The following is a 20,091-nucleotide window of genomic DNA, read 5'->3' on the forward strand; positions in this document are numbered from 1 at the left end:
AGCTCAGGAAATAAAGCCAACTAAGGTCTCCCTGGTAGAGACGGGGCGGATCCTCAAACTGGCATGGCCCTCAGGTGCTGCTTTTGATGATCAAGTCCACAAATACGGGGCATGCTGATATGCAAGAGATGAACTATTCCTGTTTTAAGGAGGCCTCAATTGTTGCTTCGAACTGGGGCAACCAGAAAACCACAATGAATATAAAACCAAATGCGATGCAGCTAACATATCCTAGATACCATTTGCCTTGACTGCTGTGACGCTCTAGGCAAACACAGAAGGAAGAGAAAAGAAAGTACAAGGCCTTTCTCTTCCTTTTACTCAATGCTCCCTGGAGGAAAAACGAGCTAGGGAAGGCACAAGCAGTCTGAGCTACTAGGTTTTCTTGCAGCCTAGAGGAAGCATCCACATAAAATTCACTACATTCCCTTGGCTCCAGTTCTCTGCTTACCCAGCAACCGTCTGACTGTTAATTAAATTAGCATTATGGTTGTACAATGAATCTTTTATTATTTGCTTGCCATTAATCAAACCCCCTAGGATGCATTCACCTCAAGGGGAGCTGACAAAATTGAATTCTTGAATTCTGTCATTTCCCTCACACCCCCTGCCCCACCACTGGGAGGTCCAATCCAAGCACCTGGCTACCCCAATCTCTCTCCCGGCTAATCCAGTTACTCAGAAGAGTATTAGCACCTCAGCATCAACAGAACACTGCTTAGTCCTTTGAAGCTCTCACTCAGAACACAAATTAAGAAGAAATAGTTTATCCATGATATAAACAATTACAGTTTATTTTTAAAAGTCTATTACAAGAGGGGAGGCAGGTGAACCTTACACGAAGAGCAGTCTGAGTTGGTTGTTTATTAGCTGCTGCTTCTTCTCTAGTAGGAGAGGAATGCTATCACCAAATTAGTCTTTTTCACCTAATTAAACATTTAGGCTAGAGCCTGATGACTGAAATGTAAAGAAAAACAGCACAAAGACATCAACTTGCAGCTTAAATGTTTCAAAAATCCTCCTTTTATTTTCTAGCCCTGGATCTCCAGTGCTGCTCAGATTGCCCAAGAACATCTGGTCTCGGTTGCATCTTCTTAGGACTCCAGAAATGTGGTGATCATTGGCCCTAGTTCATCCCCGTGTGTGGAGGAGCCCACATCACCGTCCTTGAGGAGAGTCTACTCAAAGGCAAATAAACACAAGAAAGGCAAAACCACTTATCTCTCTATGGGATGCAATGTTTATCACTCCAACTCCCTCGTCACAGTCACCTCGCAGGCAAGGACACTGGATTCCTCTTGTGTGTGTCATGGTCACTTGTCCCATGCAAGCTCTCCTTCAACAAAGCCTGTGTTCCTGTTCTTTTTCTAATCTTCTTTCCTTGCTCTTATCTCACCCGAAAAACTGCAGGCCTCTTCACCAGTAGCGTTTTTACTTCACCTCCAGACTACATTCGATCTTGAGCCCTTTGCTTGTATTTTCTCTTTTTTATATTAAAAATAATTTCCATCTCTGTAAAGTTTATTGGTGGTTTTTCCAATCAGACCCAGGATCCTCCCTGCACACTGAACTGCCTCACTTTCTCTGCCTCTCCTTGTCTAGTTCAAATTCACATTTTCTTAATGATTTCCAAATCAATGACAGATGAGAGGACCACCAAGTCAAAGTGTTCCAGGGCAAAAGATTTGGAAAGTACTCTAATTCAGTGACTCACAGAATCAGCTGTTATATAATGTCAATAGGCTGGGGCTGTGTGTTGGAACTAACAGGATGAGATGGACCAGAGATAAACCCGAGTACCCACATTGAAAGTTAAAATTGATAAAAGAACAAAGGGCAGGATGATGAATACATCGTGGTTAGCTTTTATTACTGCGACCAAGGTCACAGAAGGTAGAGTGGTGATGGGGGGGGGGGGTCACAGCAGTTAGGGTCATGAACATACTCAGGGTGCCACTCCTGCAGTAGGCGCCTCTACCAAGGAAGGCCACAGTCACCATGTCCTGTGGATTGATCTCACTTTATCTGGACCCTGTGTCCCTTTTGGTGCATCACTTTCAAGAGAAACACTGGCAGATGGGAAGATGTCAGAGGATGAAGTGTAGGGCAGTCAAGATGCCAGGAGCTGTGTCCGAAGAGGAATCATCCAAAGATGCAGAGATGTCTATTTGGCCAGAAGAAAATAAGCTGTTGTTCACTACTTCAATGACTATTGGAAGACCAGCCATCACTAGCTCAAAATTCCAAGGCCTGGCCAGGAACACAGATTAGAAAAATAGGACATACGTTTTTTTAAAAAGATGACCAAAAAAAGCTCAAATATGATCATGCCTCTAGAAAAGTTACCTGGGAGAGGGAGTTAGCAAACAACATTGCTGATTGTTGTTGTAGGAATATGGGCCAACTGCTGCCATCTTTTCTGATTTCTCAAGACAAGCCAGAAAGCCAGATTTTTATGCAACATGTCCTACTTTTAATTTTAGCAACTATGTCAAGCTGTTTAAAGAAACGCTGGTGTCTATAGGCAGGGGGCAGCCCAGGATTGCCAGTTCACAAGGTCTATAGGTGACAATTCTTGGTATCAACAGAGCACAGCGCTAAAATGTACAGATGGCAGATCCTGCTACATTATGAAGGAATTTTCAAGTGTTTAAAATTCGCAGTCAGAGACCACGCTTTCCAGCTAGGTTCTGAGTAATAGGAAATGATCAAGGCCATCAATATTAGATGACAGCATGAGAGCTGCTAGAGAACAGATGCTCTCCTTAGGCATAGATGTTAAGCTGAATCATGTATTCCATGTATGTTTTTACTGCAAAATAGTGGTTCATAGTCAAAATGGTTTTACATCACCCCTTGAAGATTATTCGAACAATTCTTTGAAGTGCAGAAGTAGCATTTCTATTTTACAACTGAGTCAGCAGGGTGTCTGAGACATTAAGTAACTCAAAGAACCATCCAGGAAATGCAGCAGCAGACCTAAGGCAGGATGCAACAAGGCCTCCGTCTCTTCCCCAGACTCTTCATGGTCACAAGATTCCATTCCAAGCTATGCTCCCCGATGACTTGATTCTCCTTTTCCCAAAGTCCTTTGAGTCCTCTCCTGCACATGCTCAAATGCTGGGCCTTCCTGTTCTTTTTCTGCCTCCCTGAGAGCTAATATCTTTTATATTTCTTATTGAATTTCTTTCACCCAGATTCTGTCAGCTGTAAGAGTATGCCTTCGGCTCTCAGAGCTCCAAACTGGTCACATCCTTAACTTGTATTTGTCCAACGCATTTACTTTTCTATTATATCTTTCACAAATGTGTTTCTGAAAGGACAAAAATGTGTCTTAAGTTACCCATACACACAGCCATATATTCATGAATTGGTCCTTATGAACAAATCATCAGATCATTACAACTCACAGCTTTGTAAGTCAGCCAGCAGGAAGAGGTGTTGTCAAACATGGCTTCTAGTTCTCCCCGTCTCCACTTCCTTCCAGAAAATCTGATTCTGACAAAAGCCTTGCTCCTGCATGCCCAGTGAGGAGACACAGTCAAGAAGATATAGGTCTCTCTGTTACTTCAGGTTCATTGGTGTCAATTTGAAACATACAGTTATTCTCTGGCTTGAGCCAAACTTTTGTTTTATGTACACTCACAGGCACTCAAAACGTAGAGAAAGTGCTAAGCTTCCAAATGACTTAGTTTGGCTAAAACAGGCTTTAAAGAGTACAGCAGAGCCGAGGGTTTCCTTTGATGGTTCATGAACATAGATCGAGTGCAATGACATTTTCTAATGCATTGTCTTTAAGCCTGTACAGCCAAATGTTATTCAACATGAAATAAATTATGACATCCTGCACCCATCATCTACAATGAAAGGTAGAGATTGTATAGAACACAGAAAACACACACAGAATTAGGTGTTTAGCAGGGAATCTCAGGAATGCTACTGCATTCTGCCAAGCAGGAGAGCTACTTTGTTTGTTTGGGTTGTTTCGTTTTGGTGACCTAGCTGGTCAAATGACCAGTTAAGAATATTTCATAGAGCTTATATTCTGATGCCCTAATCTCCCTAGGCAAGGTTCATATTTGTGTGGGTTACTTATTTGCCCTTTGTTGACTAAGTCAATAATCAGAATCAGCAGGTTTGAAGTCAGGCTGGCAGGGATCAGAAGCCTGCTTGGGGGAAGGGAGTATAAAATCCCCCAAGCTGGAAGCAGCTCTTGTAAAAGTTCAGTAGCTCCCGGCAAGATGGCCTCTCACTGTCTGCTCCTCCTCTGCCTTGCTGGACTGGCATTTGTGTCTGAGGCTGAGCCTGTGGTGAGTGCTTGATTCTTTAAAGTCCCTACTATAGAATGCAGATGTACATTAGGTGACATACAAGTGACTTCTGGCCTAGCAACTTTTGCTATTAGGGCTCTAATACTGAGTGGAGAAGCTTATAACTGTCAACACTTATGTTATTGGTAATGGGATCAGCATGCACTTCCAGATTTGTTTCAGATTCTTAATACCATTGATTCAAACTTTGAAAAGAATAAATTTGCAGAACTAGAGCTTGGATTCAGGGTTTTTTCTTGTTGCTTTGATACATTGAGTTTGCAATGCCTAATACCTTGGTATGCTCAGGAAGATGTCAGAAATAAAGACATGCTACCAATCAGGCTGCTCACATTGAATTTCATAAAAAAAAATATCCTTTCATAAAATACATTTAGGAACAAACTGCTTAGGTTATATTATTAGGGCCCTTTGGCTAGTAGTAGAAGTATTGATTGATATTTGTTGTCAAATAACATTCTAGTCAGAGAGCTGATTCTTAAGTCTTCTGGAAGAATTAACTAAATGTCATCAGATGGGTAAGAAAAGTAGTATGATATTATTTTATAATAAGTAGTAAGAGTTAATTTTCACACAACAACTTTAAAGAATGATCTCTGGAAAAAATTATTTGGTCCTGCATACAGTGAATCTTTTCAGTAATTCCACTCCAATGGAGAGATTGAACAAAGCTACCGTTCCCCAAGAGCCTATTTTCTCCTTTGAATTCACTGCAAACATCCCTAGTCAATCGATTGCAGTGTGTCTGGAGGCAGAAACCATTCTTGCTTTGGAAACAATTATGTCTGCGTTACCCTGAGCGGGGAAGCTCATTAACGATCAACACTTATGTTGCTGGTAATGAGATCAGCATGCATTTCCGGCATTGTTCCAGATTCTTAACATCATAAAGAATAAATCTTTTCATGCTGATCAATTTTGTTGACTTCTCACTTGTCCTTTCTGTGCCCAGGGCACTGGTGAAGCCAAATGTCCTCTGATGGTCAAAGTCCTAGATGCCGTTCGAGGCAGTCCTGCCGTCGGTGTAGCTGTGAAAGTGTTCAAAAAGGGTGCTGATGAAACCTGGGAGCCATTCGCCACTGGGTAAGCTGCCAAGGAGCCCCGCTGTAGGACTCAGTTATATCTTCCCATCCTTTCTTCCAGTTGGTAAGGAGAGACTCACTCACATCATCTACCAAAGAATCTACAAGTACAGGCTCAGAGTACAGCTCAGCGGTGGAGCACGGGCTCAGCATGCACAAAGCCCTGGCTTTAATCTCCAGCACAGCAAAAGACTAACAAATGCAATCAAACCAAAATCCCAAGAACTATTAGTAGATGGACAACATGAGCAGAGCCTGAGTGTGTCCTTAGAGGGATCACTTCTTGCTTTTCTTAGCTGGCAGTGACCAAGAACTGGTTCATTATTCTGGACAGATGGTAGCTAATGGAAGGTTGAGAAACTCCATAGTCCACTCAAGCAAGAGTGACCTTTTGTGACCTTTCAGGTCACAAGCCACTTGAAGAGGGTGATGAAAATGATAGAGTCCATGTCCAACAAGATGCATGTAGATACATACAAAAACATATATGTAAACTCAGGAGGTTGACAGAGTCCCTGGTGCTCCTGGGTGAAGCATTCTTAGAATTGATATAATTTTAGGAAGCATGCACAGTATGCATTAATTTAGTAACAGAAGGAAAGGAATTGAGGGACAGCACTGACACTTCACTAGAATTTATTTGTGTCATCTGGAATCCAGGGCTTTTGACTAATAAACACACTGGAGCACTTACTATGTGTAAGACTGGCAGCTGCCAAGTGTAGTAAGAAAAACATCTAAGAGAACAATGTGGAAGGCAGAGTCCAGCGCCATGGGTCTTGCTTCACCCACCCTAGAAGTACAGACTTCTCACTCTTGTCTGCCACTCTAAAATTTTCATGCGTATTAGTTGAGCTAAGCAAACTAACTGGAAGGAAGAGCAGCAGAAAATGCCTTCTGAACAAGGCAGAAGAAGGGGTGCTAAGCACTTATGCCTCCTGGGAGAAGAGTTTCTGCTGGATTTTAATCATATCCTCAGAACCATAGGATGAGTCTTCACCTATCATAGGGAAGGTCATTGGGGGTGTGGCTTTAACTGGAGCCTTTATTTACTAATTCATTATATTCGTATAAAATACCAGGCACAACATGAAAAATGGTTCAGAGAGTATTTTAAACAGGAGCTGGAACAGACACCAAAAAATTTAAATGTTCCTACAATTCTTTTGTTTTTGTTTTTGTAAAAATACACACATGAAAAGAGGAAGCAAAAAGAAGAAATGAGGGCCAGCAAAGTCAGAACAACATAAGTTGTTCATTTTTCATTGTCTTAGCGATTACAGTTTACAGGACAGCAACTTCTAACTTCTCAGCTATTGACCTGGTCCCTAGGAAGAAGTGGAACTTACCTAGTATTTTTGTTGGCAAAGAAATACTGAATGGAGCCAGGGAGATGGCTCAGTGGAATAAGTGCTTCCCTGGCAAGCTCAAGGGCCTGAGTTCAATTCCCGGTTCTGCCAAAAAAAAAAAAAGAAATACTGAAGAGATAAATATATAAAAGAAGAAAGAGTCAGACACAGGTTCTTTTCTGTACTTTAGGTTTTCCATTCTGGGGACAAATGATACCAAAAGGTATCTCTGAAAGGTTCACGCATGTCACACATGGTAGGACTGAGACCCTGCAGTCGTGAAGAGCTGCATGGTTCGAGCAGCTTCTGGTGACTTGTGGGCTCACGAACATTCATCCAAGCTCCGATTCTGAATCCCTGTTGTTTCAGTTTTGGTGCTGAAGGTGTATCCAGGGCTTTATGCATGCCAGCCAAGAGCTGCCCTGCTGAGTCACACCTCAAGGCTTGGGACTCTTATTTGTTTGTTTTTCTGAGACATGTTCTTGTGTGTAATTCAGGCTGGTTCTGAACTCAATGTGGAGACCAGGCTGTCTTCAAACTTGCAGCAATCCTTCTGCATCAGCCTTCTAAGTGCTGGTGTTACATTCATGTCCCACCACATTGGGCAGGACTTTTTAAAGCAAACATCATAATTACATTTTGTTCTCATAAGAGCATAAATCTACAATGAACTTTTAAAAAAATGTCTACAGATTTCTTGCCCTTTCTTATCAAAGAGGTACTATAGTTTTCTTCTTCCTGATTTGGATTGGGGAGGGGGTATTTAGATAGAAGATAGATAGATAGATAGATAGATAGATAGATAGATAGATAGATAGATAGATAGATAGATGATGGATCATAGATACATAGATGGTAGATAGATGATAGTTTTTTGTTTTTTGTTTTTTTTTTTCCCTGTATTTAGGACAGAGTCTACAGGGTCTACAGGGTCTCACTACATAGATCGGACTCGTAGTGATCCATCTGTATTCAGCCTCCCAAGAGCTGGGATTATGGGTGCACACCACCACACCCAGTCTCATTTGCAGGCTCAGTGCACCCCAGGGGGGCAGGGCCATCATGGCACAGTAGGGATCGAACCCCTGCCGCTGCACTCTGCCTAAGCGGGTGCTTTAGTCCACTGAGCTATCAGGTCAGCCCTGATAGATGATAGATTGGTGATATATGATGTATAGGTAGTTGGCTATAGATACAGATCTCGCACACAATTACACACACATCCTGTGCCATGCCATGTATTCCTTTCACGCCTAACTTAACCTGGACTTTCACACCTTGTAGGAAAACCAGTGAAACTGGAGAGCTGCATGGGCTCACCACTGAAAAGGACTTTGTAGAAGCGATGTACAAGGTAGAGTTGGACACCAAGTCCTACTGGACGGCCCTCGGCATTTCCCCATTCCACGAACACGCAGAGGTGAGTGGTCAGCTCCCGGGCCTTGTTCCTGGTTTAATTTTCAGTTCCAGGAAGTACAGCTTGCTGTCACAGACCACCGCAATGTCATAGGGAAAGGGCTGAAAAATGCTGGTTTCCTCTCTATTCAAAATTAGAAATTTACAACACTCAGAAGGACATCTTCAGACCTCATGCAGACTATTTGTAACAAAAGGTAGGATGTACCATGTTACTTCTCTAAAACCAGAAAAATTCTTCTCTCCAAATACCTCTGACCACTCAGCTTTAGATAAGCAATTCTTGGCAAAGCATATAAAGACAACCAATTCAAAACAATAACCCAACAGATAGGTCCACTGGGCGTCTTGTGGGCCACACACTGGGATGTTTTCTATCCTTAATTCATTCCATCCTCCTGAGCCACACACTGGGATTAGTGCTATTATTATACCCATTTTGTAGACGAAGAAAATGAGGCATGGTGAAATTAAATAACTTGCGCAAGCTGGCTTGTAACTGCAGGAGCTGGAGGATTTACTTCTGGGGCCCAGGCTGGGTTTGACCTGAGTGCTGCAATACCTTCCAATACCTCAGAAAGGTTTTCCTCTGCAAGATGATTGGAGGAGGGAGAACCATATTTGCAAATTTTGGTTTATACTTCTTTTTCTACTTATGAGATAAGTATCCTCAAATAGTTATCCCAGTCTCCTCCTTGTCTTAATTTCCCAAGTCATTTAAAACAGATGGAAGTCGTGAAAATAGAATCCAAATATATTGGTCAGTGTTAAAGATTGACCAATTCCATCAAAAATAACTTGGTACAAAAGGGAACCATTCTCTCTGGCTTAGTCATGGAGGAGACTTGTAATTAACAGGATGAGTTATTTGAGTTGACAATGTTACTGGGGAAACTCTAGGGGTCTGTTTAACTTCTGGGGCTCACAAGTCTCCAGGGGTGTCCCCACTACTGAGAAGTCAGTCTCCACCATGGCCAGGCTGCAAAAGACTGAGGAACCAGGGCAGGCACATGTTTAGATGGGGACCACGACAAGACACCCCCCACCCATCCCCATCCGCGCGCCTCCCTCGGGCCAGCCTGCCCTCAGTCTCAGCCTGAACACCAAACCGTGGTTCTGCTGTTTCTATTCTTTACACGTCAGCTTCCTCACCCACAAATCACTTTTGGGAGGAGAGAAGCATGAGGCCCAGTGCCTCACTCAGGGGACTGGGGTGGGTGTGAGGCCTTCAGCCAGAGAGCTACAGTCGTGCCGAGCCAGCCAGGTCCTCCTGGCCGAGCTCCAGGAGGTGAAAAGAGACTTGGGGAAATTTAAAACACTTCCTTTGAAACTATGGGGCCTCTTTGCTTCGTGTATTTGTGACCACACAGTAGGTGCCTTTCATAATAGGAGGAAGGATTAAGGGGACCCAGAGGCCAAAGCCACCAAAGGAAATGGGAAAACTTCCCTGGTTCCTTTCTCCTTGGAGATTCTTAGATGATTCGCCTCTCCTCTTGCCCACACGTTATTCTTGCACAGATCACCCATACCTTTTGTTCTCAAGTCCCTGCATCACCAGGTTCCACATTTGGAACAAAAGTTATTTATCCAGAGTGTAGTAGCCACAGCCCAAGCCAGGACTTGCGCACAAAATAGAATTGCACACGTCCTCACAGCCCCGTCTCTCTGCCACACCAAAGCTCTCCCCACTGGTCTTCCTCAGCACTTAGACCATCCCAGCACCCGAATCTCAGGTGGCCACTAAATTGGAGAAGCACAAGGCTAATTAACTGCAACAGCACTTTGGTCACTGTTTGCCCCATCAGTAGGCTGAAGTGAGCGCCAAAGCAGCACATTTCAAAATTCCAACACGGTCTTGCAGACTGCTTGTCTTGTGACTAGAACCCTATAATGCTTTTACTCTGTGTTTCATTGCCTGCAATAAACCACAGCAAAGGCACAAAAATGTGTATCTTCTTCATGTTGAAAAACAGAAAAGCAAGGCTGGGGATATAGCTCAATGACTTACGGGCTTACTTGGCAAGCACAAGGTCCTGAGCTTGAAGCCCGGTACCAAAATGAAAGAAAGAAGAAGAAAGAAGAAAGAAAGAAAGAAAGAAGAAAGAAAGAAAGAAAGAAAGAAAGAAAGAAAGAAAGAAAGAAAGAAAGAAAGAAAGACAAGACAAGACAGAAGAACAGTGGGAGAAAGCCTTTGGCCTAATAACAGAAGGCCCACTTTCCTGGCATGGCTCTGTCACTGTATAAGTCTGCAGGAAATTTATTTATTTATTTATTTATTTATTTATTTATTTTGGCAGTACTGGGGATTGAACTCATGACCTTGAACTTGCCAGGCAAGCACTTATTCTACTGAGCTATCTCCCCAGCCCCTCTGCAGGAAATTTAATGCAGAGATGTGATTTGCTTCTCAGTAAAATGGAAGGAATAGGCCCTTCTTGCTCCAAAATTGTAGGCCTCAAAGCCCACAGTGGGACTGGTGGTCATATCCTCAGCAGGCCTTTCATCACTGGATGCCACTGTTTCCCTTCTTTCCACCTCTGAAACCAAGAATGTGGACAGCAGCCTCCAAACTCCCTGTCATGGCTCTCAGTCAGGCTGTGGCTGCCTAGTCTGCTTAAGTGAATTTGTAAAGTAAGACAGTGGTGAAAGCCTCTTCTCTAAGAGCCCCACCAGGCTTCAAAGGTATAGCTTGAATTTGTGTTTATCATTCTCATTGTTCCCAAAGAAATCAAATACTAACATAGAAATAACTCGTCTTGCACTGGCCCTGCAGCGGTCTCTGCGGCCTTCTCACGCTCTGCATGGCCCTTATGTCCTCTCTCCTAGGTGGTGTTCACAGCCAACGACTCTGGCCGCCGGCACTACACCATCGCAGCCCTGCTCAGCCCCTACTCGTACTCCACCACCGCAGTTGTCACCAACCCTAAGGAGTGAGCAGCTTGGAGGAGGACAGCCTTGTGCAACCAACATTTTTACAAAAGCAGTATTTTCATCTATAAGCTATGTTAGAAACTCAGGAAGATCTGATAAAGCATTCCTATTAAAGCATTTCTCATTTCATTCGATCTTGATGTTTTTTATTTCCTCACTTTTCCCTCCAAAAACTATAAATTTTACGAGAAACAAGAAAATTCTCTAAAGTCTCTGGCTGGAACTCTGGGTGAGATCCAAACTTCCTATGGCTGGCCAGTCCACACATTCTAAGTGGGGAAAACACTAGAAATCAGAAAGCCTGACTTCTCTGTAGCTTCCCGTGAGCACCAAAAGGCAAAAGGCAAGGTCCCACTTTATTTCAAGAGTGGCAGAGCCCTGAGGGGATATATCAGCAGCAACCCAGGCTCTCTGATTAAATTCAGACCAACCCCACCTTCCATGAACCACGTAAGAGATGCAAGCACAAAACCTTCTCAGAACCAATGGTTCAGACTACTCCAAAATCCATGTATAGGGAGCTGATACATCTCAGGCACTATTTGAAGCACTCAGAACATCAAGAACTGGCCCTAGCACCGGCCTTTATTTAAAGAGCTCACTTCTCTTGCTAAGATAACTCGGTTATCATGGTTTGACAGGCCCCCTAGTACAGAAACACAGAGGAAGGAACCATGGGCTGCAGAAGACAGCGAAGGACTTGGAGCAGGCACCACTCAGTCAGAGTTGTGGAGATTGTCAGGTGGGAACAGGAGAACGTGTTGCAGGGAGACAGAACAGAGAGTGCAATCTGGGCCGAGTGACAGCGCCTGGTAAGTTGAGGGCACAGAGGGTGGTTCTGAACACTGAAGGTGAGGCTACCAAGGTGGGCTAGCGTGAGTGCTGAGGTAACAACGCAAACCACAGTCAACGGGTTGCCTCATCCATGCCAGGCCCAATGCATAAGTTCTTGTGCTTATAACACCACAGGGTGGCTTTCTTTCAGTGGGTGATGCTAGGACCCAGTTTTACTTAGTCTTGGGCTCTAACGTCACTCCGGTGACATCTAGCCAGCAGATGGAGGTAAAAGAGGGTAGACCTCCCTGAAGATGTGCTACACATGAGCCCTACTGGTGTTCACTGGTCAGAGCTAGTAACATGCCATCTTATTTCATTTTCTGTTGTTATAACAGAATGCCCCAAACAGGATAACTTGTCAGGAGTAAAAGCTTATTTCGGCTCACAGTTTTGGAGACTGGGGAATCAAGTAGCTGGTATCCGCTGTTTCTCTCAGCTTTTTTTTTTTTTTAACAATTTGTTTATGTATTTAGTACGAGGTCTATAGTGTTTCATTACGCAGATTGGACTAGTAGTGATCCTCCTGATTTCAGCTTCCCAAGTGCTGGGATTACAGGCAGGTGCCACCATACCCAGTCTCAGTCATTGTCTCAGTGGCTGTCTCAGAGTGCCCTGGGGGCAGGGCCGGCATGGCACACAGGGGATTGAACCCTGGTCCCTGTGCCTGCCTAAGCAGGTGCTTTAATCTGCGGAGCTATCTGGTGGTCCCTGAGCTATCTGGCCAGCTCCTTTACTTATTTATTTATTTATTTATTTATTTATTTATTTATTTATTTATTTGGTACAGGGTCTTACTATGTAGCTCAAACTCATAGTGATCCTCCTGTCTCAGCCTCCCTAGTGCTAAGATTACAGATGTGTGCCACCACGCCCAGTTTTTCTCTCAGCTTTGATTCAACCCATGGCCAAAGAGAGAAGGGCAGGTGGGCACACATGGAGGAAACCAAACATGAAGGCAATCCTTGCTTCATAACCACCCACTCATAGGTGATAATCCAGTAGTCCCAGGGCAGGGAGTCACTCATTACTTGAAGAATTACCCTCGTCTTGTGATGAAGACATCAATCTGTTCAGGGGGGCTGATGACCCCAATACCCCCTACTCTACCTGCTGACACTGCTTCGTTGAGTGTCTCCAGAACTTCTAGTCCTGATGAATCACCTGGTTTCAGGAGTTCTGTCGCAGCAGAAGCACAGCACACGTGCCTCGGGGGGCGCACCCAAGCCTCCCTCTGACACACTGAGAATGGGCCTGCTGGCTTTTGTAACCAAAATCACTTGAAAACATCAACATAAAAAACAGTTCAAAATATGAAACAGTTTGAAATCAGTCCATAAACATCTGCTATTTGGAAAGCAAAAAATTATTTTAAAACTTTATCTCAATTTTTTCTTAATAATACTAAATATATTGTTTTGATTTTTGGGGGGATGTTTGAACCTCTTTTGTGAACTACATATCCATTCACATCAGCCATATAACTCAGGGATTCTGTTTATTTAATATTAACTTATTAAAAACTGTATATTAGGGGCCGGGGAGATGGCTCAGTGGAATAAGTGCTTCCCTGGCGAATGCAAGGACCTGAGTTCAATCCCCAGTTCTGAAAAAAAAACCCAAACAAACAAACAAACAAACAAAACCCTGTATATTAAAAGGTGTTATAAACTATTTTTCAGTTGTTTTCTATTTTGTTTTGTCTTTGACACAGGGTCTCACTGTGCAGTTCAGGCTGGCCTTGAGCTCACTGTGTAGCCCAAGCTGTCCTTGAACTCACAGCAATCCTCCTGCCTCAGCCTCTCAAGTTCTGGGATTACAGGCAGGTGCCACTTTACCAGGTGAGTGAACTGTATTTTAAAAGCAGATGTGACACAGAAAAGGAATAGTTAGCTAGTCATAGAAGTTTACATTGCCAATACATTGATCTCTGTGCCTCACAGTTGGGAAGCAAAGTCTCCTGCAGCCCACTGGTGGGGGTGGAGAAGATCCTTGGGGTGTTATAGAATACGTCTGGATGACCCCTCAAAGTCTCCTGCAGTCACAGCCGGGGCTGGGCAGAGGTGGCCGGATCTCGGACGTGTGATGCTGGGGTCAGGGTGAGATGATGCTGGGGCTGACTCTGGGTGTGATGCTAAGGTTAGGGCTGCCCCTCCTGGGGTGAGAGATCCCTGCCCTCCGGTGTGCAGCTTGGATGGGATACGAGAGACAGAAAGAGGGTCTCTGTTGTCGCTGCTGGACGCTGGCTAGTTCACTGCTCTGTTGCCTTCTGCTCACCATGGGCTGCTTTTCTCTGTGATGCTAATAAACCCATAAACCATGCCACCCTACCTTGGAGCCAGCTGATTATGGGCTGAAACCTCCACAGACTGTGAGCTAAGACACATGGCAACAAAGAATAAGACAGGAAGAACACAGGAAGCTAGAAAACACACAGGGCACGGTTGCTGCAGGATTACGGAGTGGTGGGAGTTAAGGACAAACCTCAACTAAAAGCGGTGAGGAGAGAAAGGTGTCAATACATGCAGCCAAATCCACCAGCCATAACGTCTGTGCAGGAGAACCAGTTGGGTTTCTTTCTTTCCAGCAAGAAGGAACTCGCACGCGGCTCATTAAGAAGAGGTTAGAGAGAACCAATGACAAGACCTGGGCTGTAGTTGGGTGATTGGGAAAAGCCCTGAGGAACTGGGTCTCCACTCTAGGCTGGATGCTGTCAGAAAGTGTGGACAGTTTTATGACCCAGTATTTCAGTGAGGAGGGCAAACCAGGGAAGAGATAAAAGTGTTGGTAAAAGCACAGCAATAGCTTGTTTTCACGAGACGCAGATGTGTAGTAATCCCAGGCTTCACCGTGGTTTTGTCTTTGGCTTACATTATGGTGATCTCAGAGTGACCTGGTGTGATGCTGCTGTTCTGTGAGACTGTTATGTCCAAAGAGACAGCATGGTCCACTGAGAGAGCTGAGTTAGCTTCTGAGTGTCCAGGGGCACTTTGTTACATTTCTTTCTTTTGCTTGATGTCTATTTAAAATAGAAAATCAACAGATAATCCGTGGTAGCTTTGCTGTGGGCTGTGAGAGAATTGCTGATGTCTCAAGGGTCTCAGGCATCCATCCTGGCTAAGAGGTTGAATGAATGAGCTAGGAACTGCACTCAGAATATAGCAGGAGGACAAACTTGTAGTCAGAGCTGCTAAATTCAATTTTAACTACAGTGAGCTTGAAGTCATCGTGCCAGATTTTAATCTCATGACTTCCAAGCTGGCTCTGTGTGCCTACGGAGCCCCAAAAATGTAAGATTTCTTGAAAATAAAGATCATAAATATTCAAATACCTCCTGAAACATTTTGATAGCATCTGTCAAATAGGAAATGTAGGGCATTTGTGCTGCAAACTCTATTTTGTCCACCAAGGGCTGTGGCAGAGGCAGCATTTCCTGAGAATTATTTCTCATCAAACCCTCAGTTTTGTAGCCAGTTCCTACTTTCTACCTCACAGTTCACAGAACACATCCTCCCCATACTTCTTCTTCCTGCCTTTCAAAATGGAAATATGTTGGAATCAGTGCCGTTTTCCTAGCTCCCCATTCTGCTGGGGTTAGAACTGCCTTGGGTAGTTTAAAGTGAAGCAGATGGCAATTCATCTTCCACAGACCACCCAAACACTGAAGGTCTGTTCTTGTCTCCTAGCTAGGGTCACCATTAGCTAGGGGACAAGTCACATGTGGATTTTGTTAAATAAACTCTGGAGAAGTGAACCCGCCCTCCAGGCTCAGCTGTCACCCATCTGCTGTCCCTGACAATAATGTCACTCCCAGGAGGTTGGAGGTTAGGGGGGACCTGGGAAGTAAGCACAGTGAAGAAATCAGAAGTGGTCTTTGGGAGAGGACTCTGGCCCAGAAGGCGAGCCCTGGGCCACCACCTGGGTGAGGACCTGTGCTGCCAGAACACACACAGCTCCGCAGGCATCCTTGGGAAAGTGCATTGTGAAATATATGGGTTATGTTCCCTTGTATCTGCACAATAGTGCTTAGCACCGGGGTGGTGCTTAGTAAAGGTTTGAGCACCACTGAGCTGCATTCCTTCCAAGAAAGTGGAGGGAAGGAATGAAGCATCTCAGCCCAGGTATGCATCTAATTCTCATGTGAGCCCTCACAGACCTCCGGGGCTCTAAGGGGTGTTGTTTTCCTCTTAGGCAGACTAGGAGCACTGGGACCAGGACCAGGACCCACCACCTTCCAAGGAATGGACCAGCTTCCAGGGGCAACCTACTTCCTTCAGATGTAGAATACTAGTTTCTGTCTTTGGGATTTATTTTATGGATCTACTCACTTGGAATATTTTAAAATAGAGCTTGCCTAGGACCATGAGCCCTGGCTGGCATTCTTAATAAGAGACAAGCGGAAATTCCCAAGTGTTGTGTAGGGGATACCAGAGCTACATCACTAGCGTCCATTGCCTCCATCTTTTGTTCACTGCACAGCAACCAGCAGTGAGTTAGGTAGGAGCCCGCCCTTAGCTCTAGAGCAGGAGAGCGGGGTGGGGAGCCCGTTGATCTGCATCAGTCAGTGAGCTCTCATTCACTGCTGAGGCATTTAGCTCAGGGATGCACAAGCGAGCAAAAGGTATGAAATCAGAGGGACACACTGGACAAAAACGTGGTGCTACCTGGAGGAGAGTCACAGGACAGGTGCTGGCTGCCATCCCTGGCCGGCAGGGAAGGGGGTGGGTTGCGGCCCTCAAGGGGAGCCACTTCCGAGAAGGCAGATGTGAGTCTGGGTGACCCCTGAGCAGCTGAACCACTGAATGTTTCTGGAGTTTTCACTTGCATTCACTAGCACCTTCATCTAGTTTTTAAGTGAGTTTGATTCACTTTGTCAATTGTGACCAAGAATGTCTTAATTCATACAGCCATAAAAATACCTATCTATAAAAGATGATAAAAAGTCAATAATAGCTGTTAAAGCAGGCTTTCTCCTCATGCAATATTCAATTGAAAGAAACAATACTGTCATTTGTGAGAATGAAAGTAGCAAAATTTCTTTAAAGATAATTATTTTATTATGCTTTTATTGAAAGGAAGTTTATAACGTTAAAGAAATTTGCTTGTAGTAACACAAAGTTGTGCCACAATAGAATGATTTTTATTACTAGGCATTATCTAAATATTTATATGCTTGTAATCATAAAATTGATATTACTTTTTATGATTCAGTGGTTTATCATGAACAATTTCCTATATTTCTTTTTTATGTATTTGGTACAGGGTCTACAGGGTCTATAGGGTCTCACTATATAGATTGTGGACTCATAGTGATTCTCCGGTTTTCAGCCTCCCAGACTCTGGGATTACAAGCGCACACCACCGTGTCCAGTCTTAATTGCTGTCTCGGCTCAGCCTGCGGGCGGGCCCGGCATAGCACGCTGGGGATGAACCCCAGCTGCCCCGCTCTGTCTAAGCTGGCACATTAATCCGCTGAGCTATCTGGCTGACCCGATTTCTTATATTTCCATTATTTATTTTTTGTTCATTTTTGTTTTTTGTGATACTGAGGTTGGAATCTAGAAACTCCCACATGCTAAGCAAGCACTCTACCATGGAATGCAGTCCAGACTTAAATTTTCTAGTGGAGATAGAGCTTTGCTAATTTGCTCAGGCTGGGATTGAATATGCAGTCGTCCTGCCTCAGCTTCCAGGTGGTTGGTTTTATGTAATCTTTATATTGTAAAATGTCATCGTTTTTTGTACTGCAATTGATTATTCCACATATTAGTTTCAAGTTAGTTTTTTGTAGTGGTAGGCTATAGTGCAATGAACATTTATGGAGCATACGGCTTTTTGCTTTTGTTGAATTTGAAATAAGTGAATGACATTTCTAGTAGTATACAAGGGCTAGACCAAGTGACACTTTGAGCCTCACACTGTCTGAGATGATGTCCTGCTCCATCATCGCAAAGTGTATGATCTTGGGCAGACTGTGTGAGACTTCTTGCTGTCTTTATAAAAGGAATAATCCTACCTCCTATTCCAGAGGGTTAAGGTGAAGATCAGGAGTCATAACACATGGAAAGAGGCTTAAAACACAACATCATATATAAAAAGTTCAGAAGAACTACGGCCATCATTACTTGGAGTAATACTAGTGCACACATCCATAAATGTAGTAAAGTCTGTGCTGTCCCAGCTTTATTATTTCTGCCTACTAGCAATGTTTTTGCCACTTTAACAGACAGCTATCACAGTTAAGTGCAATCTTAATTCTTTTTCTTTCTGTTTTTTATATATTTGGTCTGCAGCTTGGACTTGTAGTGATCCTCCTGTCTTCAGCCTCCCCAGCACTGGGATTACAGGCATGCGCCATCACACCTGGACTTGGTTGCCAGTGCATGTGGTGCCAGAGATCGAACCCTGGTCCCTGTGCTTGCCTAAGCAGGTGCTTAATCTGCTAAATCTCTGGCCCAGCCTTAATTCTTGAGGATGAACATTTCTCCATGTATTTTTTGTGTGTATTGTCTGTCATCTTTTAATAAATAATTTATACATCAGTCCTAATCGTGGACAAGGTCTGTGACTTGCTCTTCATACAAGCCTGGGCATGTATCTTCTCTTGCTACCATAACAACCCATGAAACTCAGCAGCAGCTTAAAACAAAACGGAGTTATTCTGCTGCACTTCTGGAGGTCAGAAGTCCGACATTCAGGGTTGTCAGTGTTGTGTTCCTTCTGGATGCTTCTAGAGGCCATCTAATGTCCCTGGCTCACTGTACCTCCCTATAGGACCCTACTCCTAAACAGCGGAGAGGAAAGGCTGGTACACTGGCCAGTGGAAGAAGTAAGGGGAATGAAATTTCCATTTCTATGCTTTAGTCAATATTTAATAAAAAATAAAGGAAATGAATTAGGTGACTTTGAAGATTCCTCCCTGATCTAATTTTCATGATTCCTATTCAATTTGTTCCTTCCATTAGTAATTATAACACTTCAGCTTTTGGGCCTAGAGGAAAAAGAAATGAGACTTATTCTCAGGAAATGACTTTAAAAAGACTTTCTACATAAATAGCTGATAAAAAAAATCATTATTAAAAAAAACTGCTTATTTCTTCCAGCATATCCTAGTATGCTTTTGGACAGCTTTAACTTTCTTACAGAAGTACAGTTAAAGTAATGCCATATCCTTAGAGGCAACAGAACCCTTCATACTGTACTTAGAATGACTTCCATACTGTCTGTCACTCCCTGTCGCTTCAATAGGGTAATTTTGTATAGATTTGAACACATTGGATTACCAGTAGTTTATCTCTTTGATCCTTATAATCAAAATTGATTTCAATGAGGTCAAGACCTTTCTAAGAGAGAAAAAGTATCAAGAAGGATCTTTGATGTAGGAAAACACAAGCCGATTCCAGCTGACTGAATGATGAAGGTTTCATTGAAGGATTCCTGTGTTATTCACAGAGCACAAGGACCGGGAGCGTGGGTCTGGGCTGGTCTCGAGACTGCTTTCTGACAAGAGTTTTCCATATTCTTTCTTTGTGGACCAAAGTATCTACTCACTGAATCACGCAGAAGAAAACAGACGCAGCATCAAGGATCGTCCGGACACACGGCCACTCCTGGCAACTAGCCCTCTCAGTCTGAGTCCCTTCAAAGTCATCAGCGATTAGACTGACCCTTCCGAGTACTGTGCTGCTCTCTCAGGGCCAAGCTACCCCTCGTCCATGAGCTGCAGCCAAGAGTGACAAAACGTGGCAGACTGCTCGGGAGGTGGCAGTGTGGGTGGATTCCGCGGGCAAAGTCCATAAAGGGGCTGCTATTCCACCGATGCAGGCACAGAAAGGCAGATGCCACCTTTCACACACTACCATACAGAGGGAACCATGACGGAAAATGAAAAGCACAAAATTAAAATTGAAAGAAGCAGCTGTGCAACAAAGAAACACAGGATCAGTGATTTTCACGTGGCAAGAATGACTTCACTTCTCATGTTTATTGTTTTGAAAGTCATAGATTTCTTTTAAATATTGCTTTAGCCTAGTAAATTTTTTTTCATTTAAAAAAATACATGGAGAGGCCAGGGAGATAGCTTGGTGGAATAAGTGTTTGCCTGGCAAGCACAAGACGAGTTTGATTCCTGGTACCACAAAAAAAAAA

General features: G+C 43.7%; 1 protein-coding gene across 1 annotated transcript; it reads left to right on the plus strand.

The window, feature by feature from the left end:
- Nucleotides 1-4,202: 4,202 nt before the first annotated feature.
- Nucleotides 4,203-11,243, plus strand: Ttr (transthyretin). The gene is made up of 4 exons (XM_004623553.2): nt 4,203-4,310; nt 5,284-5,414; nt 8,047-8,182; nt 11,005-11,243. The coding sequence occupies exons 1-4, from the start codon at nt 4,242-4,244 to the stop codon at nt 11,110-11,112; spliced, it is 444 nt and encodes a 147-aa protein (XP_004623610.1). The 5' UTR covers nt 4,203-4,241; the 3' UTR covers nt 11,113-11,243.
- The last annotated feature ends 8,848 nt before the right edge of the window (nt 11,244-20,091 follow it).

The sequence above is a fragment of the Octodon degus genome, unplaced genomic scaffold (genome assembly GCF_000260255.1).
Source record: "Octodon degus isolate 3935 unplaced genomic scaffold, OctDeg1.0 scaffold00003, whole genome shotgun sequence".
Lineage (NCBI taxonomy): Eukaryota > Metazoa > Chordata > Mammalia > Rodentia > Octodontidae > Octodon > Octodon degus.

What these genes read in the sequence shown, in the direction of transcription:
- Ttr (XM_004623553.2), top strand. Translation starts at nt 4,242, where the DNA reads ATGGCCTCTCACTGTCTGCTCCTCCTCTGCCTTGCTGGACTGGCATTT. An exon ending in TGGGAGCCATTCGCCACTGG is followed by an intron (nt 5,415 to 8,046) that starts GTAAGCTGCCAA and finishes CACACCTTGTAG; the next exon opens with GAAAACCAGTGAAACTGGAG. An exon ending in CATTCCACGAACACGCAGAG is followed by an intron (nt 8,183 to 11,004) that starts GTGAGTGGTCAG and finishes CCTCTCTCCTAG; the next exon opens with GTGGTGTTCACAGCCAACGA.